At 45.8% G+C, this 20,032-nt stretch overlaps 1 protein-coding gene across 1 annotated transcript in view; it reads right to left on the minus strand.

Moving 5' to 3' along the window:
* Positions 1–429: 429 nt before the first annotated feature.
* DTHD1 (death domain containing 1) overlaps positions 430–20,032 on the minus strand; it is a 41,807-nt gene continuing 22,204 nt past the window's right edge. The window contains exons 6-10 of the mRNA XM_015418183.1: positions 19,623–19,787; positions 18,481–18,770; positions 8,220–8,464; positions 4,169–4,226; positions 430–749 (exon numbers count right to left, since the gene is read on the minus strand). Coding sequence (XP_015273669.1) covers positions 430–749; positions 4,169–4,226; positions 8,220–8,464; positions 18,481–18,770; positions 19,623–19,787 — 1,078 coding nt within the window. The remainder of the gene's footprint in view (positions 750–4,168; positions 4,227–8,219; positions 8,465–18,480; positions 18,771–19,622; positions 19,788–20,032) is intronic.

Raw genomic sequence — 20,032 nt, forward strand, 5'->3', positions numbered from 1 at the left:
AATCAAACCCGGTTCTCCCAGATTAGAGTCCGCGCACTTAACCACTACACCACACTGGCTCCCTAATGAGTAGTATGAAGTTCTTGTGATGCACCTGACACATAACTGGAAGAACATTTCAAAGTTCTGTTAGATTATCTCATGTTTCAAAACTTATTAGACCCCTAGTATTTAGGGTACGGCTGGTTCACAGTGACTTATCATCCCCCCCCCCCAATCCTAGGCTTCCCCCTCACAAAATTACTAGCTACAGGCCTGGTAGAGACATGAACTACCAAGGCAATGACAAAGCATCCAGACATATAATTATAAGAAATGTTAATTACAGCAAAGAACCTGTCATTAAGAAATAGCAGGAGACGGGGGGGGGGGAGAGAATTATATTGATTCTTTGTCTCTAACGAAGAAATCAGGTTTATACCAATGCTCTCAGATATAGCTTTGCAGCCAAAGAGTGTTCCTTGGAAACACTTTATTCTCCCACCTGAACCGGAGATCTTCGGCAAGATCGCTTCTGCCAATTTTACAGAGATACCGAGTCAGGAGCTGGGGCTTGTCGGCCGATCTCCGCAGGTTTCTGTTCCAGAAGCACAGGACCTCGTAGATCTGCTCTGTGCGATTATCAGGGCACTTCAGTTTAATAAACTGAAGAGTGCTTCGGTGGAGAGGAAGGAAGAGCACGAGGGACGAGGCGTTATCTTCCGACAGCTCTCCTGACAGCCAGTGCAGTAAGCTGTCCCACAATGCCTCTGTTAGTCAAAATATTAACTCATAAAGATACTGATCTCTCTCTCTCTCTCTCTCTCTCTCTCTTTTTAAAAAATGACAAACCACATTTAAAAGGATTGAAAAAATAGTCCGTATTTATATAAAAAAACCCTCAAAGCGACTGAGGCCTACTACACAAGAAGGCAAACGAAGTGTTAGAAAGGACAGTACCGGTTCATAGTACTTGAAGGAATTGCAGTTAAATTAAAAAAAAAAAAAAGGAAGGAATTGCAGTTTTAAATGCTTCTGAAACTTAGGAAAAAACCCTCTGAAAATGGAAAATGAGCACAACATTGAGCAGGCTGGACGAGAAACATCTTTATCAGAACAAAGGGCTGACCACCCTGCAGATAAAAATACATGCAAAATGAAAATCCTGCATGTTTGCCCAAGAATTTTAAGAGAAGAAAGTCCCTCCCTTCCCCTCCCCACAGCAGATACCTTGTGAGGTAGGTGGGGCTGAGAGAGCTCTTTCGAGGAATGCTCTTGAGAGAACAGCTCTGAAAGAACTTGTGACTGACCTGAGGTCACACCAGCAGCTGCATATGGAGGAGCTGACTCAAACCTGGTTCTCCCAGATTGGAGTTTGCGCTCCTAACCACTACACCAAACTGGCTCTTCCCAAAAGGGAAGAGTTTAAAAATAAAAGCGACGACACAGCTGCCTGCATTGCCAAAGGGAAAAGAGCCCAGAGTCCAGATGGCTTCTTGAATGGCGATAGTAACCTGAAATGGTGCCCAGCATGGTAGCAGAAGCCACCACAATGAGGACATGGCCGAGGAGATGTAGGACTTTTGTGCATTCTCATTCTCTTGTGTGTTCCTGTTTGCTTTGTGGGTATTTTCCTTTTCTGCACGTGATTATCTCCCTCTTGTGCTTGACTCAATATTACACTGCTTTATGTCCAACATAAAAACCTGCAGTTTAAATCTGCAGGGAGATATGCTGGACATAACGTGGTGTAATATCAGATCAACCAGTAGAGGGAGCAATACACATGAGGAACAGGAATCCCCCCCCCCAAGCAACAGGAACACACAAATGAGGAGAATGAGGATGCAGAAAAGCCCTTAGCAGAGGAAGTGGAACCAGAGCCAGCAGAAAGCAGCCACAGAAAAGAAGGAGGGGCAAGAAAAGGCAGCTAGTACGGGGAATAATGAAGGTGGAACCCAGGCCAAGGACAGGAGGGAGAGGAGATGGGGGTTTTTTTGTTGAAGGGATGCAAAACGAAGCAAGAGGATGCAGCAAGTGGGGATGAAGGGCAGGAAATGCAGCTTCTCCCCCTGTGAGTCCTTGTGGCTCCCTGGGTTGCCAGCTCTGGATTGGGGAATCCCTGGAGATTTTGGGGGTTGGAGCCTGTGGAGTAGGGCTGCCATCTCTGGGTTGGGAATTACATGGAGATTTTGGGGATTGGAGCCTGAGAGGGGCAAGGTTTGGGGGAAGGGGTGGACCTCAACAGGGTAGGGTGCCAAAGAGTCCACCTTCCAAAGTGGCCGGTTTCTCCAGGCGAACTGACCTCTGTCACCTAGAGGTCAGCTGCGATCCCAAGAGATCTCCAGACACCACCTGGAAGTTGGCGACCCTACTAGGGAGAATGGGGTTCCCAGAGTAGAGGGAGCTCAGCGGGGACGTGATGCCATGGAGTCCACCCTTCAGAACGGCCATTTCCTCTGTAGTCTGGAGACCTGGGAAGACTCTAGACCCAATCAGGAGGCTGGCAGAACTGGTGGGTCCCCCTCCGATTCTACCTATTATGCCAGTGCTTTCTTACCGGGAGGGGGGCATTCAAAAGGGGCATGATCCACATGCAGCCTGAAGTGCTGTCGTCCATTCTGCCACATCAGGATCCCTCTACCTCAGTTGAGTGCATGTGTAGACCGGGCTCGAATCTCCACCATCTCTTGAAGGACCAAGAGTGCAGAGATCAGCGAAAAGCACCTGGGTAGAGGGCAACTACAGAGAAATGAAGTGGGTGGGGGGAAATTAGCATCCCCCAAGCCTCCATTCTTATTCCTGATGCCACTGTGAAGCAAAGCGACAGCCGGGGTTTGCACATACAAGTCGTCTAGGTTAAAAGTTCGTTCTGGCCTGACCAGGGCTATTTTGGGGCAGGAACGGAGTTCTGGCTGGCTCCCGAGTTGGCCACGCCCAGTAGGAACTCATTAGTATAATAGGCCACACCCAACAGCAGAAACTCATTAGGATTGGCTACATTAGGGGTGTGTGGCCTAACATGCAAAGGAGTTCCTGCTACAAAAAAAGCCCTGGTTGACAACAAACAAGGTAAACAATAAGAAGCAAAAGGTGGGTGTGGCTGAATGACCACACTTCTGGTAACATGGGGGTGCAGCCTAATATGCTAATGAGTGGTGCTGTCAGGGGTGTGGCCTAATATGCTAATATGTTTCTGCTGTTGGGTGTGGCCTATTATGCTAATGAGTTCCTGCTGGGCTTTCTCTACAAAAAAAGCCCTGGTCCTGACACTGCAACACTGAGAAGAAGAAGAAGAAGAAGAAGAGACTGGATTTATACCCCGCCCTTCACTTGGAGTCTCAGAGCGGCTTACAAACTCATTTCCCTTCCCCTCCCCACAACAGACACCCTGTGAGGTGGGTGGGCCTGAGAGAACTCTGACACAAACGGCTCTTTCAGAAACAGCTGTGCCAGAGCTTGTGACTGACCCAAGGTCACATCAGCAGGTGCAAGTGGAGGAGTGGGGAATCAAATCCGGTTCTCCCAGATTAGAGTCCGCACACTTAGCCACTACACCAAACTGCCTCACTGCAATCCTAAACACACTTACCGGGAGTTAAATCCCACTGGACTCAATAGGTAGGACTGCCAGATTCCAGGTGGCACCTGGAGATCCTTCGCGATTACAACTGACCTCCAGATGACCAAGATCCGCTCCCCTGGAGAAGATGGCTGCTTTGGAGTGTGGGCTCTGCTGGGGCCCCTCCCCTCCCCAAGCCCCGGCCTCCCGAGGCTCCACCCCCCAAAGTCTCCAGGTATTTCCCAACCCAGAGCTGGCAAACCAATCAATAGAAGAAGAAGAGATTGGATTTATACCCCGCCCTTCACTGCCCAAAGCTGTCTCAGAGCGGCTTACAAACTCCTTTCCCTTCCTCTCCCCACAACAGACACCCTGTGAGGTGGGTGGGGCTGAGAGAGCTCTTGACAGAAACTGCTCTTTTTCAAGGACAGCTCTTATCAGAACTATGGCTTGCCCAAGGTCATCCAGCCAGGTGCAAGTGGAGGAGTGGGGAATCAAACCCGGTTCTCCCAAATTAGAGTCCGCGCCCTTAACCACTACACCAAACTGGCTCTCTTCTCTAGGACTTGCTTCTGGGTAAACATACACCCTCCCCCCCACAACAAAACAAAATGAAAGACTTCTTACCGGATGAATCCCTTGAGATTCTTTTTGTGCTTTGTGGGCGGCTGATGATCTTATCTTTCTATACAAGAAAATAAATTCAGTATTTACCACTGAGGGAGAGAGAAATTAAATAAAACCACATCCAGGGTGGCGCTTGTCGATAGGGTTGCCAGGTCCCCTGGTCAATCTGGCGGGGGGATATGGGGGGTGTTCTTGAGGTGGGTGGGGATGGCCCCAAACCCCGTCCCCAGGTTACTGCCACAGGCAGTGGTGCAGGCCTGAATCCCAAATGTTCAGCTGATTGGTGGAGAGCACATGGCCTGCCGAAGCCCTTTCAATCTTTTAGCAGGGAAGAGAGGGGTGGCTGCAGGTGGGCGTGGCTTGGGGGCAATGTTCCCTCTAAGCTGAGTTAGTGTGAGCTAGCTCACAGTTTTTTAGAAGAAGAAGAAGAGATTGGATTTATACCCCGCCCTTCACTACCCAAAGGAGTCTCAGAGCGTCTTACAAACTCCTTTCCCTTCCCCTCCCCACAACAGACACCCTGTGAGGTAGGTGGGGCTGAAAGAGTTCTTGACAGAAACTGCTCTTTTTTCAAGAACAGCTCTTATCGGAACTTCGGCTTGCCCAAGGTCATCCAGCCAGGGGCAAGTGGAGGAGTGGGGAATCAAACAAGGTTCTCCCAGATTAGAGTCCGCGCACTAAACCACGACACCAGACTGCCTCCAGCTCATTTTTGTCTTAGCTCAGGAAGGATGGCTCCAGAGCAAACTAATTTATGCAATATCTAAATCGCTCATTCACAACTTTAATCCTAGTAGCTCACTGAGTAGAATTTTTGCTCACAAGACTTCACAGCTTAGAGGGAGCATTGGTCATGGGCGATGATGACCGTGAGTTGGTAGCACAGCCAGAGGCACCAGCACTGCCAGAGCCAGAAGCTAGCCCTGCTGACTACTTAGAAGTTGACAGCGTGCTGCTGCCAGTGCCCAAGCCTGTAACTCCTGCACCTGGTCCTGCAGCAGCCGATGAGATACAGGTGCCACTGGGAAGCCCACCTGACTCACCTCCATGGGTCGTTTGGCTGAGGAAGTGGCTTCACCAGGACTTATCCACCCAGATACACGCTGGTAGGGAAGGCGAGCGCCAAGTCCTGAGTACTAGCAGGAGTGGCACCACCACCAAAGGAAGCATGGCCAGAGGCCTACATAGCTCCCACTCAGGGGTCATTTCCTGTGGGAGCGCACAGGAGCGGAGCTCTGGCAGTAAGGAGCCCAGGGGGCAGGCATATGCAACAAGCCCCGCCCCCTGCTCCCAGCAGCCCGAAGTCAGGCCACGAGGAGCAAAAAGCAGCCAGATAAGTTGCAGAGGCCCACCCCCGGTCTGCCTTCAGGTACAAGCTCTCCCTCCTCTGTGAGGGGAGATCTGTGCATTCCCCCCGCCATAGTTAGCAATCCAAAACAGTCCAGTGGCACCTTTAAGACCAAGTTTTATTCAGGTACAAGCTCTCCCTCCTCTGTGAGGGCAGATCTGCACATTCCCCCCCCCCCAATATCTGGCAATCCAAAACAGTCCAGTGGAGCCTGAGCAGTGGGTGTTGCCTTCTGACACACTTCCGGTGATGTCAGGGGGTGTGGCATATGCAAATGAGTTATGCTAATGAGTTATGCTAATGAGCTCCTGCACCTCTTTTTCTACGAAATGACCCCTGCTCCCACTCAGGATTGGGCTCTCCATGGAAGCAACGAGTCACCTCCGTGCGGACCTCGCATCCACTTCGACTCCTGTTCTCAGACCCCACTCGTGTTCAGATTCCTGGCTTCCTGACCCCCGCTTCGGATGACCACTCTCTCAGACTTGAGATTCAGCTCTCACTGTCCTGTCAATGACCTTGGACCGGACATGACTCCCGTCTCTCGGCCCAGCTCAGCCTGTGACAGTAGAATTGCCAGGAGATCCTAAGACTGTCTGACAGCCAGAGGTTCTAGCCCTTTTAACATTCGGCACCACTAGGTGGCAAGCTAGACTTTTTTAAAGGGCAAGAGATGTTTCAGAGGTGGTTTGCCAATGCCTGCCTCTGTGTCACACCCCTGGTATTCCTTGGAGGTCAGCCTTCGAAATGCTAGCCAAGGCCGACCCTGCTTAGCTTCTGAGATCAGGTCAGGGCTGTTGCAAAGAAAGGAGTCAGGATGCAAATGAACAATCTGGGAATCTTCCAGAATCTTCCACTAAGCAGGCTTGCTGTCTCCCTTCTCCCTGTGCTGGATTTGATTTTTAGAAGATGGATTTTTCTTCAAATCTGTATCTAAGGGCGTGATCATATGCACAATTAGACCCACCATAGGCGTGAATGCCAGGCGGATTTAAAGGGCGTGATCAGACACGAATATCTGGGAAGTGCCCCGCACCTGTTGGCAACCTGTTCTGCTCCACTGCAGAGGCAGATTAAAAAGACACTGGGGAAACTGGGGTTGCGACGGGCCACGGATGGACTTTCCCGTGTCTGATCACTCCAGTGTGCTCTCATGGCGTTAAGATGGTCTGATCAGGCTCTGTGTCATTGTTTTTCCCCCCCTCCGCAGTGTACACATCATCACAAACTCCATAGGGAGCCATCAGTGTAGAGATGCGATTCAGCGATTCCTCGTTTAAGCGCATTGGAAACAAACAGCAAACAAACAAACAAACCCCGACTTACCTGCAGTTGCATCTGATCACGCAGTGCCGGGCTGTGCCCGGCGCTTCCAAGGACTGTGTGATCGCACAACTGCGGATCAAATTTCTCTGGAGGAAATGGCCTTGCTCCCCCCCCCGCTTTATCTTGCGCGTGTGACCACCCCCTAAAGCTAGCAATTTTTTGGGTGCAACTGCTATGATTTCCTCAGCAAGATGAAGAACTGCAAATAGTTGAAGCCAACTGTAGTCATTAGGACTAGTTCTAATACAGCTTTAGCACCTGGATCATTCAGAATACTATTTTGGCTCCAGTGTGTTACTGCTACTCCTTGGACATTCAAAGGGTCATTCTGTGGCAGAGGGACCACATGCAGAGGTGAGCTAGAAGGAACCTTCCTAAAACCTCTACAGGTCTCAAAGCTTTCTCAAAATGCAGCCTGCAGAGGCCCTATGTGGCCAGAGAGCAAACGAGAAGCCAGAATATCCTTCATTCTGGAAAACCAATATCAGCAACAATAACAGAGTCCTCGTTTCCCTGTATGATCTGAATGGGGGGGGGGGAATAAGAAGGCTACATTTCAATCACCAGGGGACACTGTAAAGCCAGGCTCTGAGATAAATGCCCTTTTAAGCGTCCTGCTGACTCTCTGTTGGAGAACGGCACAATCAGTAAGTCTGTTTCATGGCCTGAGAGCTCAGTTCATCTGCATCTGCAGATCGAGGCTGGCAGTTCCTGGGAACTCTTTAAGCTTATGATCAAATCCAGGAATTTGATAAGGAGGAAGGGGTGGTGGCAGCAGTGACTACCCATAGGAATATAATATGCAGGGTGTCATTATGCCTTGAATAATAGCCAGTTGGTAGTGTAGTTGCTAGGAACACCGAACCCCCTTTGGTTTAATTGCATACCCAACAAACATATCGTATTACAGACTGATCTGTATGTGCTCTGATCAGTTTAGCTACTTCAGAGTAGGATTGGGTGTAACTCTTGCTCCCTAGGAGGCGTACTGAGATATATGTCAGAGTGATAGAGGTAGCAAGCAGTTACTATAGATCAGTTTGATCTGTTTGTCAGACCTAGCTGTCATGCCATGTAATTACAGCCAGGTGTTTTCTAGCAGGTGTTGCTCTTTCAGGGCTTGTTAGAGCTAGTGATTACATCACCTTGTTAGAGATTGGCTGGGGTTTAGCATAATAGCTATCAGCTTAGTAAACTGGATGGGGGACTTAGTTCTCATAGACTAAGGCATGACATGCTGTACAATAGCCTGTAAATATCTTTGTATATATTCACCTTTATAACTATATAAACTCTCTGTGCACCTTCATAACTGGTCAGTCTCCCGCTTCTTATTTACAACACCCAATAGGTCAAGCACTAATTTCTGAAACGCACCTTTGGCAAGGTAAGAGCCAATTTGCAAACAGGATCCTGGTGTTGGTAGTCTTGGGGCAGAAGCGGTTGCACCACGTTCTTGGCTATGACTTCTTTGCTCACTTTATAACACAAGGCAGTTCCCTTGAAATGAGGTGAGCTGTAGTTACCGTATTCATCCACTTCCTTGATTTGAAGGGCGAGCCTCGGCTTCCTTTGTGCATGGAAAGAAAGCGTGTAGGTTTTTCCAGTTGTCACCCCATCGTCTATACAGCATGGAAAGCAGAAAGTAACATGATGGCCACGGTTATCGCTACGGAGCAACCTTCTAAATTTTTTCGTGCATTATTTATTTCTTAACTTCCATTGCAACTTCATGCCTGAGATGGTGAGCAGAAATAAAACAATAGCTCACATGTGTGGGGGCCATTTAGAGAAAATCACTAACTGAGAAACCTGAAATCATACTGCATTCCTGACTTTGAAGAACACCGTTCCGATAGCATTACTGGGGAGAATCAAACGAAAGCTGAACAAATCTAGTTTATCTCAACACAAGCACTGATTGACTTGTATCCTTGTTGTTGCTGTCGTTAATAATATTATTAATATGATTAGGAACAATATCCTTCTCATCATCATGCATTTATGCGAGCACTTCATATACATTGCCTCGTATACATTATCTCAGTGGTCAGTATTTCAAAGGTGAGTGTGTATGTACATATATCATCATCATCTTATATTCTAATAGTGGAGTGTGGTCCCCATCTGTGAATCAGGGACACAGAGAAGGCAAACAGGCCCAGCAGCAGAAGCTTGGAGCTGCGCTGGGCTTGCTGGTGTCAGGGTCTTTAGGCAGGTCACACCACACAGGGCTTCAGAAGAAGATAACTGATTTATTAGTGATTCCAGTACTAAAGAACACGTATACAGCTTGTGTCAGGAATGGCCATCAGTGGCTTCCGGTCTAGCTAAGATGGAGGACTGAAGCGTTTCGCAATCGTGCGAAGCGAGCGACGGCCACTTTTGACAGTTTGGGCAATATACAGCCCAACGCATCACTCCCCAGCGAGGGGGGGGGACAAGCAGGCAGCAGCGCCCTAGAGGGAGTGTGAGGTTGGCGTAATCCAGCTTCGGAAGAAGCTGAATTGGGCTTTGACCTCCTCCCACGAAGAAGGCAAGTGCCAAGCAACTCTATAGTGGCCGATCGAGCCGGATTACCGGCATAAATTCTTCGTCAGCAGACTTCTTTGAAGAGGGACAACAACTGTGAGTTAAAAGAAACAATGCGAAACCCGTTTTGAACGTGCTAGATAACAAAAACGTGCCGCTTACCTGAACTGAGTTTGGAGTCAATTTGAATTAAGCGGTTGAGCGGAAAATGAATAGTAAATCCCAGAAATCCGATTCCGGAGAGAAAAAAGTTGATTGAAGCCTTTAAAAACTGTAAAAACGCTTATTGTTTAACATTCCTGTGGTGAAGATGGAGCCGTGTGCGCAACTGTAAAATCGAAACTCACGAACAATAGCGTGGGAAGAGCAGGCTGGTGTCACAAAGAAAGAGGTCCGTGTGAAACATCCAGGAAGTTGAATTCCTAGACGGGCATTAGCGAAAGGAAGACAGTGGAACTTTTAAAGGTGCCGGACCGGAAGTGAGTTGTATGCGGAAGGAAGGGCCTGCAAAGTATCAATTTGACCTACTCTACATGAAATTACCATAGAGAAGTTGCGCCCGACATTTTGAGGAGGACTTCAACTAAATTTGCTTTTTTAATATATTTCTAAGGGTCTTTGGAAAGCGTAAACAGAGAGGCATGGAGGACTAAATCTTATCATCTAGAAGAGTGCTTTATTTTGCGAATCTGTGAATTGGAAAGAAATCGCCAAGACGGAGACCAGGAGAGGCAAGAAAAGAGCCGACTCAGACCCAGAACTTAAACCGGTTGTGAGACCTAGGATTGGATCTACTTCAACCCCCAAAATGTCAAGAGAAAGAGAGAAAAAAGAGATGCAAGCCTCCATGGAAGCAATGGAGAAGAGAATGACAGAGGCAATACAAGCCATGGGGGAGCAGATAGAAAAAACATTGGGGGACCAACTGGAGAAGCAAACTCAGATTCATCTGAAACATCTAGAAGAAGTCCAAGAGAAGAACATAACAGCATTGAAGGAACTGGTTACTACAGAAATAACTTCAATCAAGCAAGAAATGGAAGGAGTTAAGAAGGATGTTCAAGCAAATGCAACCAAGACTACAGAGACAGAGGAGAAGATACAAAAAATAGAAGAGAAACAAGATTCTTTGACTCAACAAATTACAAGATCAGAGACAATGATGGAGTTCAGAAGGATGCAGACTCATCTGAGATTCAGAGGCATTAAGGAAACAGAGAATGAGAATTTAAAAGAAAAAATGATGGAAGTGATAACGGCTTTTTTGGGCGAGGAAGAAGGGTCAATGGACTCAGACTTTGATTTGATTTATAGAGTGAACTCCAGAATTGCAGAAAAGAAGAATTTACCAAGGGATGTAATTGTACAATTTGTAACAAGATCAACAACAGAGGAGATATTCAAGAAGCAATTCACCGTCCCTTTTGAAATAGAGGGAAACAAAATTATGGTGATGAGAGAACTCCCAAGAACAATACTGCAAGACAGGAAAAGGTATAAATCCTTGGCGGACAAACTCAGAGCTTTGAGCATCAGATATAGATGGGAGATTCCACAAGGTTTATCCTTTACGTATCAAGGTGGGAGGATTCAGATCAGATCGATGATGGACTTTTATAAATTTAAGGCGGACAATGCGGACGTCTTTGGAGAACTTTAAAATAAAACGCATAATGGAGTACAAATTGTTGTCATGGAATGTTAATGGATTAAATTCACCAAACAAGAGGAAAAGAATCAATCATTGGATACAGAAACAGAAATGCAACGTGATATGCTTGCAAGAAACACATATTAGAAAACAGGATATAAAATATTTAAAGAATGCTTTATTTGGAATTGAATTTTGTTCTGCGGCCTCAAACAAGAAAAAAGGAGTTGTGACATATGTGAAGAAGGAGTTACAACCTACAGAAATTTTTAAGGACATAGATGGCAGATACGTGGGTGTGGAATTAATGATTCAGCAGAAAAAAACATTGTTGATCAACGTGTACGCACCCAATGGAGCAAAGGAAAAATTTTTTAAGGATATAACTGACCAATTACAACAATTGACTTATGAGCAAGTTATTATGGCCGGAGACTTTAATGGGACAATAGATCGTGTAGACAGAAAACCACAAAAGGACAACGAATTCAGCGGAAAACTGCCAAAGAATTTTTTTGAATTAGTTAAGCAAGAAAAATTAGAAGATGTTTGGAGGAAATGGAACCCGATGCAGAAAGACTTTACTTTTTATTCCAATAGACATTGCTCTTTTTCCAGAATTGATATGATTTGGATGTCTGAAGAATTATCAATGAAAACACATAAGACTGAAATTTTGCCAAGATGTAATTCAGATCACAATCCGGTGGTATGGAGTTCCACAGAAAGGAAAAAACCCTTTCTGTGGAGGATTAATGAAGACTTGTTGGATAAGAAAACAGTAATTGAGATGTTAAAGGAAGAAACGAAACAATTCTTTCAACAAAATTTAAATAAAGAAACACCGATACAGATTGTATGGGATGCTTATAAAGCGGTGATGAGAGGAATTCTCATCTCGCAAAACGTGAAGCAAAAAAAGGAAAAACTTCAAAAACAAACAGAAGTGTTAGAAAAAATTGCTCAGAAAGAAAAGGAATTAAAAAAGAAGCCTGGAAAAAAGCAAATTATTAAAGAATTAAAGTTGCTGAAGGAACAACTGAATGAGACTTGGAATCAGGAAATGTATTGGAATTTAAAGAAGTTACAACAGAAATCTTTTGAAGGGGCGAACAAACCGGGAAAATACTTAGCTTGGCAACTTAAGGCTAGAAGAGAGAGAAGAATGATAACCAAAATAATAGAAGATGGAAAAGAGTTCGTTGATCCTAATGGAATAAAGAGATGTTTCTTCAAGTATTATGCTAAACTATTCCAAACAACTAGAGTTGATCTTGAGAAGATTAAAACATATTTAAAGGAGATTCCACTACCAAAAATAAGTAAGGAATACAAAGATTTATTAAATGGTCCAATTCAAAAAGAAGAAGTGATGAAGGCAATAGAAGAGACAAAGTTGGGGAAGGCGCCTGGGCCGGACGGATTTACAGCGAAATTCTACAAAAAGATGAAAGAAGAAATTTCCCCGGTCCTGGAAGCTTTAACCAACGAAATAAGAGAAAACAAAAAGGTGCCGGACTCATGGAAAGAAGCAATTATTTCTTTGATTCCAAAGGAAGGACAAGATTCAACAAATGTAAAGAACTACAGGCCAATATCTCTTTTGAACAACGATTATAAAATCTTTGCAAAAATTATTGCAGAAAGGGTGAAAAACTATTTACAAACGGTAATTTCTGAAGATCAAGCGGGCTTTTTACCCAAAAGGCAGATTAGAGACAATGTAAGAATAGTAATGGACGCAATTGAATATTATGAAAAGCACCCAGAAAAAGAAGTAGCTTTTCTGTTTGTTGATGCAGAAAAAGCTTTTGACAATCTTAATTGGAATTTTATGCACCAGATGATGGAAAAGATTGAAGCGGGACAACATTTTAGAAATTGTATTGAAGCTATCTATTCTGAACAAAGAGCTAAAATAAATGTGAATAAAGAACTGACAGATAACTTCAAAGTACAGAAAGGAACAAGGCAAGGTTGTCCGTTATCACCGTTATTATTTATCTGGGTATTGGAAATACTTTTACAAAAAATACAGTACGATCAAGAAATAAAGGGCTTGACACATAAAGGACACCAATACAAATATCGAGCATTTGCAGACGATGTAATGTTTATGGTGGAAAACCCAACAGAAAAATTGACATTGCTTTTTCAAAAAATAAAGGAGTTTGGAGAATTGGCCGGCTTTTACGTAAATAAGAATAAAACAAAACTTATATGTAAAAACATGATCAAACAAAAACAAGTGGAACTACAAGAACTGGTACAATGTGAAGTAGTTAAAAAAACAAAATACCTTGGAATTGAATTAACGGCAAAAAATATAGACCTATATAAGAATAATTATGAGAAATTATGGACTAAGCTGACTCAAGATTTTAAGAAATGGGATAAAATGAACTTATCACTGATGGGAAGAATATCAGTTATAAAAATGAATGTCCTACCACGTTTGATGTTCCTGTTCCAAACAATACCAATTCTGCATAAAACGGATTTGTTGGCCAAGTGGCAACAAGAGTTGTCAAAATTTGTTTGGGCAGGCAAGAAACCAAGGATCAAAATGAAAATACTTTGTGATGCCAAAGAAAGAGGAGGTCTACAAATGCCAAATCTTAGACTATATTATGAAGCGGTTTGTCTAACATGGATGGATCAATGGGTGAAGCTTGAAAATGACAGATTGTTGGGGTTGGAAGGGCATGATTGTAGATTTGGCTGGCATGCATATTTATGGTATGACAAGATAAAAATGGACAGTTTTTTTAAACTTCACTTGGTGAGAAAAGCTTTGTATATGGTATGGACAAGATATAAGAAGTACCAGAGTGACTTAAGACCATTGTGGATTGTACCAGTAGAAGTGTTGATATCTTACTCAAGACAGCGAGGTAGAGACTGGTTGCCATATAGAGATTTAATTAAAAAAGAGGGAACAGAGTGGGTAATGAAAAAGCAGAATGAAATTGAATATGAATATGAGTGGTTGAAATATATGCAGATTTATGATCTTTTTAGATCTGACAAAAAAAACTATGGTTTTAGAGAGGAAAAAAATGAAATTGAAAAGGTATGGGAGAGTGGAGGAGGAAAAAATATTTCTAAAATGTATAAGGTGTTGTTAAAATGGTATACTGAAGATGAAACTGTTAAAGAACAAATGTTAAAATGGGCTATTAATATGAATAAGGAAGTAGATATGGAAACTTGGGAATATTTGTGGAAAAACTCTATTAAGATCTCGACATGTACTAATGTTAAAGAAAATTGTTATAAGATGATGTATAGGTGGTACATGACACCTAAGAAGATTGCAAATATGAATCAAAATATGTCAAACAAATGCTGGAAATGTAAGAGGCATGAGGGCTCATTTTATCATATGTGGTGGACTTGTGAGAAAGCTGTAGACTTTTGGACAAAAGTCCACAATGAAATGCAAAAAATATTGAAATGTTCTTTTAAAAAAGCACCGGAAATTCTGCTTTTGGGACTTAAAATGGAAGAAGTCAATACGACTAAAAAGACTTTACTCTGGTACCTGATAGTGACAGCGAGAATGATTTATGCTCAGTTTTGGAAGACAGAAAAGGTACCAGAGGTTGAAGAATGGATACAAAAAGTTCTGTTCATGGCACAAATGGATAAGATTACAAAAAAACTGAATAACAAAGAAGACGATGAGTTTTTTGGAGAATGGAATGACTTTAAAATTTATCTGGAAAAGAACTGGGATGTGAAACAAAACTTAATATGTTTAGATCAATATTAAGTCAAATGATGTTATCTTTAGATTGTAATGATGAGAAACTGATATTGTTGATGATATGAAGTAATTTGGAGCAGGGGTGGAAGCATTGTGGGAAGCCATTGGAGGGAGGGGAGGAACTGGGAATGGGGTAGACAATTGATAGAATGAAAAGTTTTATATGTTGTATTCCTGAGAAAATAAAAAATTTGTTTACTAAAAAAAAAAAAAAGGAATGGCCATCAGTATAAGGGCCTCTGACTTATAGTGAAATCAGATACCCCCCCCCACATTGAGCTGAAGCCAATGATTATAGTTCGCACGTGGGGGCAGAAGCGAGCAAGCAGGCACAGCGAAAAGCCGTTACTTTCTCAGCAAAGTAAAAACAGCTGGAGACTACAAGGTCAAGCCAGAGATAGCGCACAGTAGCTGGACAGGGAAGAGCTGAGAACGGGGAGGAGGGCACCCCTCCAGAATCCAGATCCATGACAGGGCTACCTGACAGCTGGCAACTGGCAGAAACGGGGGGGAGAAGGAAAAGAAGAAGAGGAGGAGGAGGAGGAGATTGGATTTATACCCTGCCCTTCACTCGGAGTCTCAGAGCAGCTTAAAAACTCCTTTCCTTTCCCCTCCCCACAACAGACACCCTGTGAGGTAGGTGGGGCTGAGGGAGCTCTTGACAGAAACTGCTCTTTTTCAAGAACACCTCTGACGGAACTATGGCTTGGCCAAGGTCATCCAGCCAGTTGCAAGTGGAGGAGTAGGGAATCAAATCCGGTTCTCCCAGATTAGAGTCCATGCACTTAACCACTACCCCTCAGCGGGCCTGGTGGGGGGGCAGGAAGCCTCAGTGGGTTCTGCAGCAGAGGTAGGGAGCCATATGGGGCACATCATAGGCATTTGTTAGGGGGCAAGGGAACCTTGGCAGGTCTGGAAACAGGGGCTGGGGGGCTGCATAGGGCTCATCAGCGGCAATGAAGAGCAAGCCTCAGTGGGCCCGGTGGTGGGGTCTGGGAGCCATGTCGGGCCTGGTGGCAACAACGAAAAAAGAACCGTGGTTCAAGGGGGAAAGGATCCCGCCTGAGCATCAAAAGCCCCACTTGCATATTCTAATTCTCAATTTGGCCAAATCTGAGGATACTTAAACCCAGAGATGGGAGCTGAGAATGGATGACAGATTTTTTTTTTTTTTTTTTTTTTACAAACCTGAAAAATGTCTCAGGTTTGCAGAATAAATAAATCTGAAATCTAAAATAGAAAACTTGTGGTTTTAAAAAACCTGTAGTTTTGAGAGCCAGTTTGGTGTAATGGTTAAGTGTGCGGACTCTAATCTGGGAGAACCGGGTTTGATTCCCCACTCCTCCATCTTGCACCTGGCTGGATAATCTTGGGCAAGCCGTAGTTCTGATGAGTTGTTCTTGAAAAAGAGCAGTTTCTGTCAAGAGCTCTCTCAGCCCCACCTAACTCACAGGGTGTCTGTAGTGGGGAGGGGAAGGGAAAGGAGTTTGTAAGCCGCTCTGAGACACCTTTGGGTAGTGAAGGGCGGGGTATAAATCCAATCTCCTCCTCCTCCTCCTCCTCCATCCGCCTCCTCCTCCTCCTCCTCCTCCTTTTCCTCCTCCTCCTCCTCTTCTTCTGTTTGGTGTAGTGGTTAAGTGCACAGACTCTAATCTGGGAGAACCCGGTTTGATTCCCCACTCCTCCACTTGCACCTGGCTGGATAGCCTTGGGCAAGCCGTAGTTCTGATAAGAGCTGTCCTTGAGAAAGAGCAGTTTCTTTCAAAGCTCTCTCAGCCCCACCTACCTCACAGGGTGTTTGTTGTGGGGAGGGGAAGGGAAAGGAGTTTGTAAACCACTCTGAGACTCCTTTGGGTAGTGAAGGGCGGGGTATAAATCCAATCTCTCCTCTCCTCTCTTAAGAAAGGGATGCCTTCAGTGGCTGGTGAGGCAACCACAGCAGTTACGTAAGCATTCAAAGTTTGGGTTTCTGTCAGGTGAGGAGCAGGGTGAGAAGAGGCGTGATGAACCTGCCCAATACCTATGCGAGCTGAGGCAGGCGGTGGCACCTGGCCCACCTCACCTCATCTCTGCATGAGGCAAGGGAAGAAGTCTTGGAGTCCCAGAGTGGCTTACAATCTCCTGCATGAGGCAAGGGAAGAAGACTTGGAGTCCCAGAGTGGCTTACAATCTCCTTCCCTTTCCCCTCCCTGTGAGGTAGGTGGGGCTGAGAGAGCTCTTTTCTAGGACTGCTCATGAGACAACAGCTCTGAGAGAACTTGTGACTGACCCAAGGTAACACCAGCAGCTGCATGTGGCGGAGTGGGGAATCCGTGTTCTTAACCACTACACCAAATTGGCCATGGTGCAGGCCCGTAGCTAACGTGGGGCCCATGGGGCCCACCCCTATCTTTGCGGGCCCCTTCCCCAATCCTCAGCTCCCACTCCCTCCCTCCGGCCCCCTCACCCCCTGATCGATCCTCATGAATATGAGCCGGCATCTCCCTGTTTGAGCTCATCAGCGAAGAGATGAGTCTCTTTAGGACCCGGCAGCAACCAGTGGTGGTTGACCAAGTCACACACACATTGGTTGGATTGCAGCTGTTCACTCCTCCTGTTGGTTTTTCTGTTCCAGGCTTCAGCAAAGTTCATTGGCTCAGGGTAGGAGTGAGGGGGGAAGCTTGAGCCTCGCTCTCCTTTTTTTTTTTAACACTGCAGTTTTCCTAGACCTCTGAGGAGCCTTAGTGTCTATTAACACTGGGGCTGATTTCGCAGTAGAGCTGCCTCGATGTTGCGCTGCCGTTTGCCCCGATACTATTGGTCAATTTCACACCCGAAAGCTGCGGGGCTGCATTTTGACTCGCGGCTTTGCTTGATTTCCCCTGCAGTTTCGTGATCCTGTTTTCTGAGGATCACGAAACTGCGGAGGAAATCGGGAAAGCCGTGGGTCAAATGCAGCCCCGTGGCTTCGGGTGTGAAATTGACCAATAGTATCAGGGCAAACGGCGGCGCAACATCGGGGCAGCTCTACTGCGAAATCAGCCAGTGATTCTGGCTCGCCTCTGAGGAAGGCTCTAGTGGGGGCTGGGTGGGTGCATGCCAAGCAGACCCCTGTGCCTGGGAGCCTTTGATTTAATTAGCTGGTCCCCCCCAAGGCCCCCCCCAAAAATACCCTAGCTACAGGGCTGCTGTGGTGAATGCCCCACTCTGTTTGAGCCCTCTCTTACAACAATCCTGAGAAACCACCATGGAAGTCCAGGGTTACTGTGCAGAGGCGGGCAATGGCAAACCACCTCTGAATGCCTCTTGCCCAGAGGTCGATTCAGGGGGAATCGTGGGGGATTGCCGTCCCCCCGGTTGAGGTGCGGGGGGCGGGGCACACGACGAAGCCCCGCCCCCTGCTTCCGGCCGCCCCGCTTCCGGCCCTCATTCAGCCAGAAGGAGGCAGAAGAAGAGGGAGGGTAAGTTGCTTCCTCCCTGCCTCTCCCGACCCCTGCCTGCCTGGGGCCAGGGAGGGCCTTGGCGGGGCTTCCTCGCACTCCCGCCGGGAGTCAGGGGGTGTGGAATATGCTAATGAGTTATGCTAATGAGTCCCCCTAGCTCTTTTTCTACGAAACGACCCCTGCTCTTGCCTTGGAAACCCCATAGTCAGTTGTGATTTGACGGCAAACAAAAACAAAACAGAGCCATATCTGTAATCCACGCGCCTGAAGCAGAAATGTTCCCACTGAATCGTAAGTGAACCTGTTCCCCTTCTTTGAGTCTGAACTGTGGGGAGGGCTCAGGGGGTCCCGAGTAGCCTTCTTCCCTCAGGCTCTGCAGCGCCAGGTTCAGTTCCTTGGATGGAACCAGCAAGACGACTATCTTGTAAGGGTCTTCTTTGTTCTGATATAAGACCACGTTTGCCATGGTGTTGTGGGTGTCCTCCTCCAGATGGCGAACCAAGTGTGCCAGATGTGCCTTGTCCATAGCAGAGGACTGGCGGATGACTGTAAATCTGCATGAAGGTATAGAGAGGGGGCAGGAATCACGTTTCCCCTTTAGTAACAAACATATATTGTGTGACCCACGTGCAAATGATGAATCCATGCCACGTTGCCAAGAAAATCACGGCTGACCTATAACCCCCTCGACGCTGCTCAAGCGATATGATCCAGTTCACGTGCAGATGTTGTTTTGTTAACTTAAGCATCAAGCAGCGACACCTATCTATATGGGCCACCATGTGATAAAAATTCTTCCTGAGATATAAAGCTTCATTTGAATGCATAAAAAACTCCATGCATCTAGAAAAGTAGATAGCGAGGAGGAAGGGTGGGCTATACCCTGAAATGCTGGTTTTCTGTATGCAGGATTTATTTTTCATTGATGAAAACCCCAGAAATGATTGCTATCATGGGATGAGCAGTTTGAGGCAATGAGTTTCTGAGCCCTCGCCCACAAATTGCCAAATCACCCAATGCTCAATCAAAAGCTTTCCGAAAGCTTTCCACATCCCGCTGATGATGTGATGCACCTGTATTTATGAACCTGCCCTAAATATAGCAGCGTTGATTCAGAGCTGGTTAAAATGGTTAAAAAGTGAGAAAACAAGAATGAATGACTTGTACTTTTTCTCCCCCCCCCCATCGCTTTCCCCCTGAAATGTCTGAAGCCTGATTCACAGATCTGATCTCATCCAGGAGTCATTTTGGTGCTCCTGCATCTCAGGATCAACATTTCAAAAGCTTCATGAACATTTCCTTGCAGCACTGACTGACTGCAGAATGAGTGACTTCTCCTAGTCGTCTGTCTGTCTGAACGCAACATTTTGTACCTATTCGATGTCATCTGTCAAACACAGCCGCACCTTTCTAAATGCTCGTTTAATTCAAATGACACGAGGCCGCTCCGCACATTCCGCACGGTGACTTCATCCAGCAAAGTCCATTCCTCCTCTTTGCTTCTGTACCCCAGTAATTTCAAGGATTCGTTGAGATGCTCCCCTTGTTTTCTTGGGGAGGCACTCATTGCCCTAGAGAATCACAAGAGACGGACAAGATTAGAAAGATTTAGGAGCATCCGGTTGGGTGGATGGGGTTGAGAATAAAATACAACCGTAAAGGTAAAGGTTCCCTTGCTTGAAAGCCAGTCGAATCCGACTCTAGGATTGCAGTGCTCATCTCCGTTTCAAAGCCGAAGAGCCAGCGCTGTCCGAAGATGTTTCCGTGGTCATGTGGCTGGCATGACTAAACACCAAGGTGCACGGAATGCTGTTAC

The sequence above is a fragment of the Gekko japonicus genome, unplaced genomic scaffold (genome assembly GCF_001447785.1).
Source record: "Gekko japonicus isolate JY-2015 unplaced genomic scaffold, Gekko_japonicus_V1.1 scaffold55, whole genome shotgun sequence".
In the NCBI taxonomy this organism is placed as follows: Eukaryota; Metazoa; Chordata; class Lepidosauria; order Squamata; family Gekkonidae; genus Gekko; species Gekko japonicus.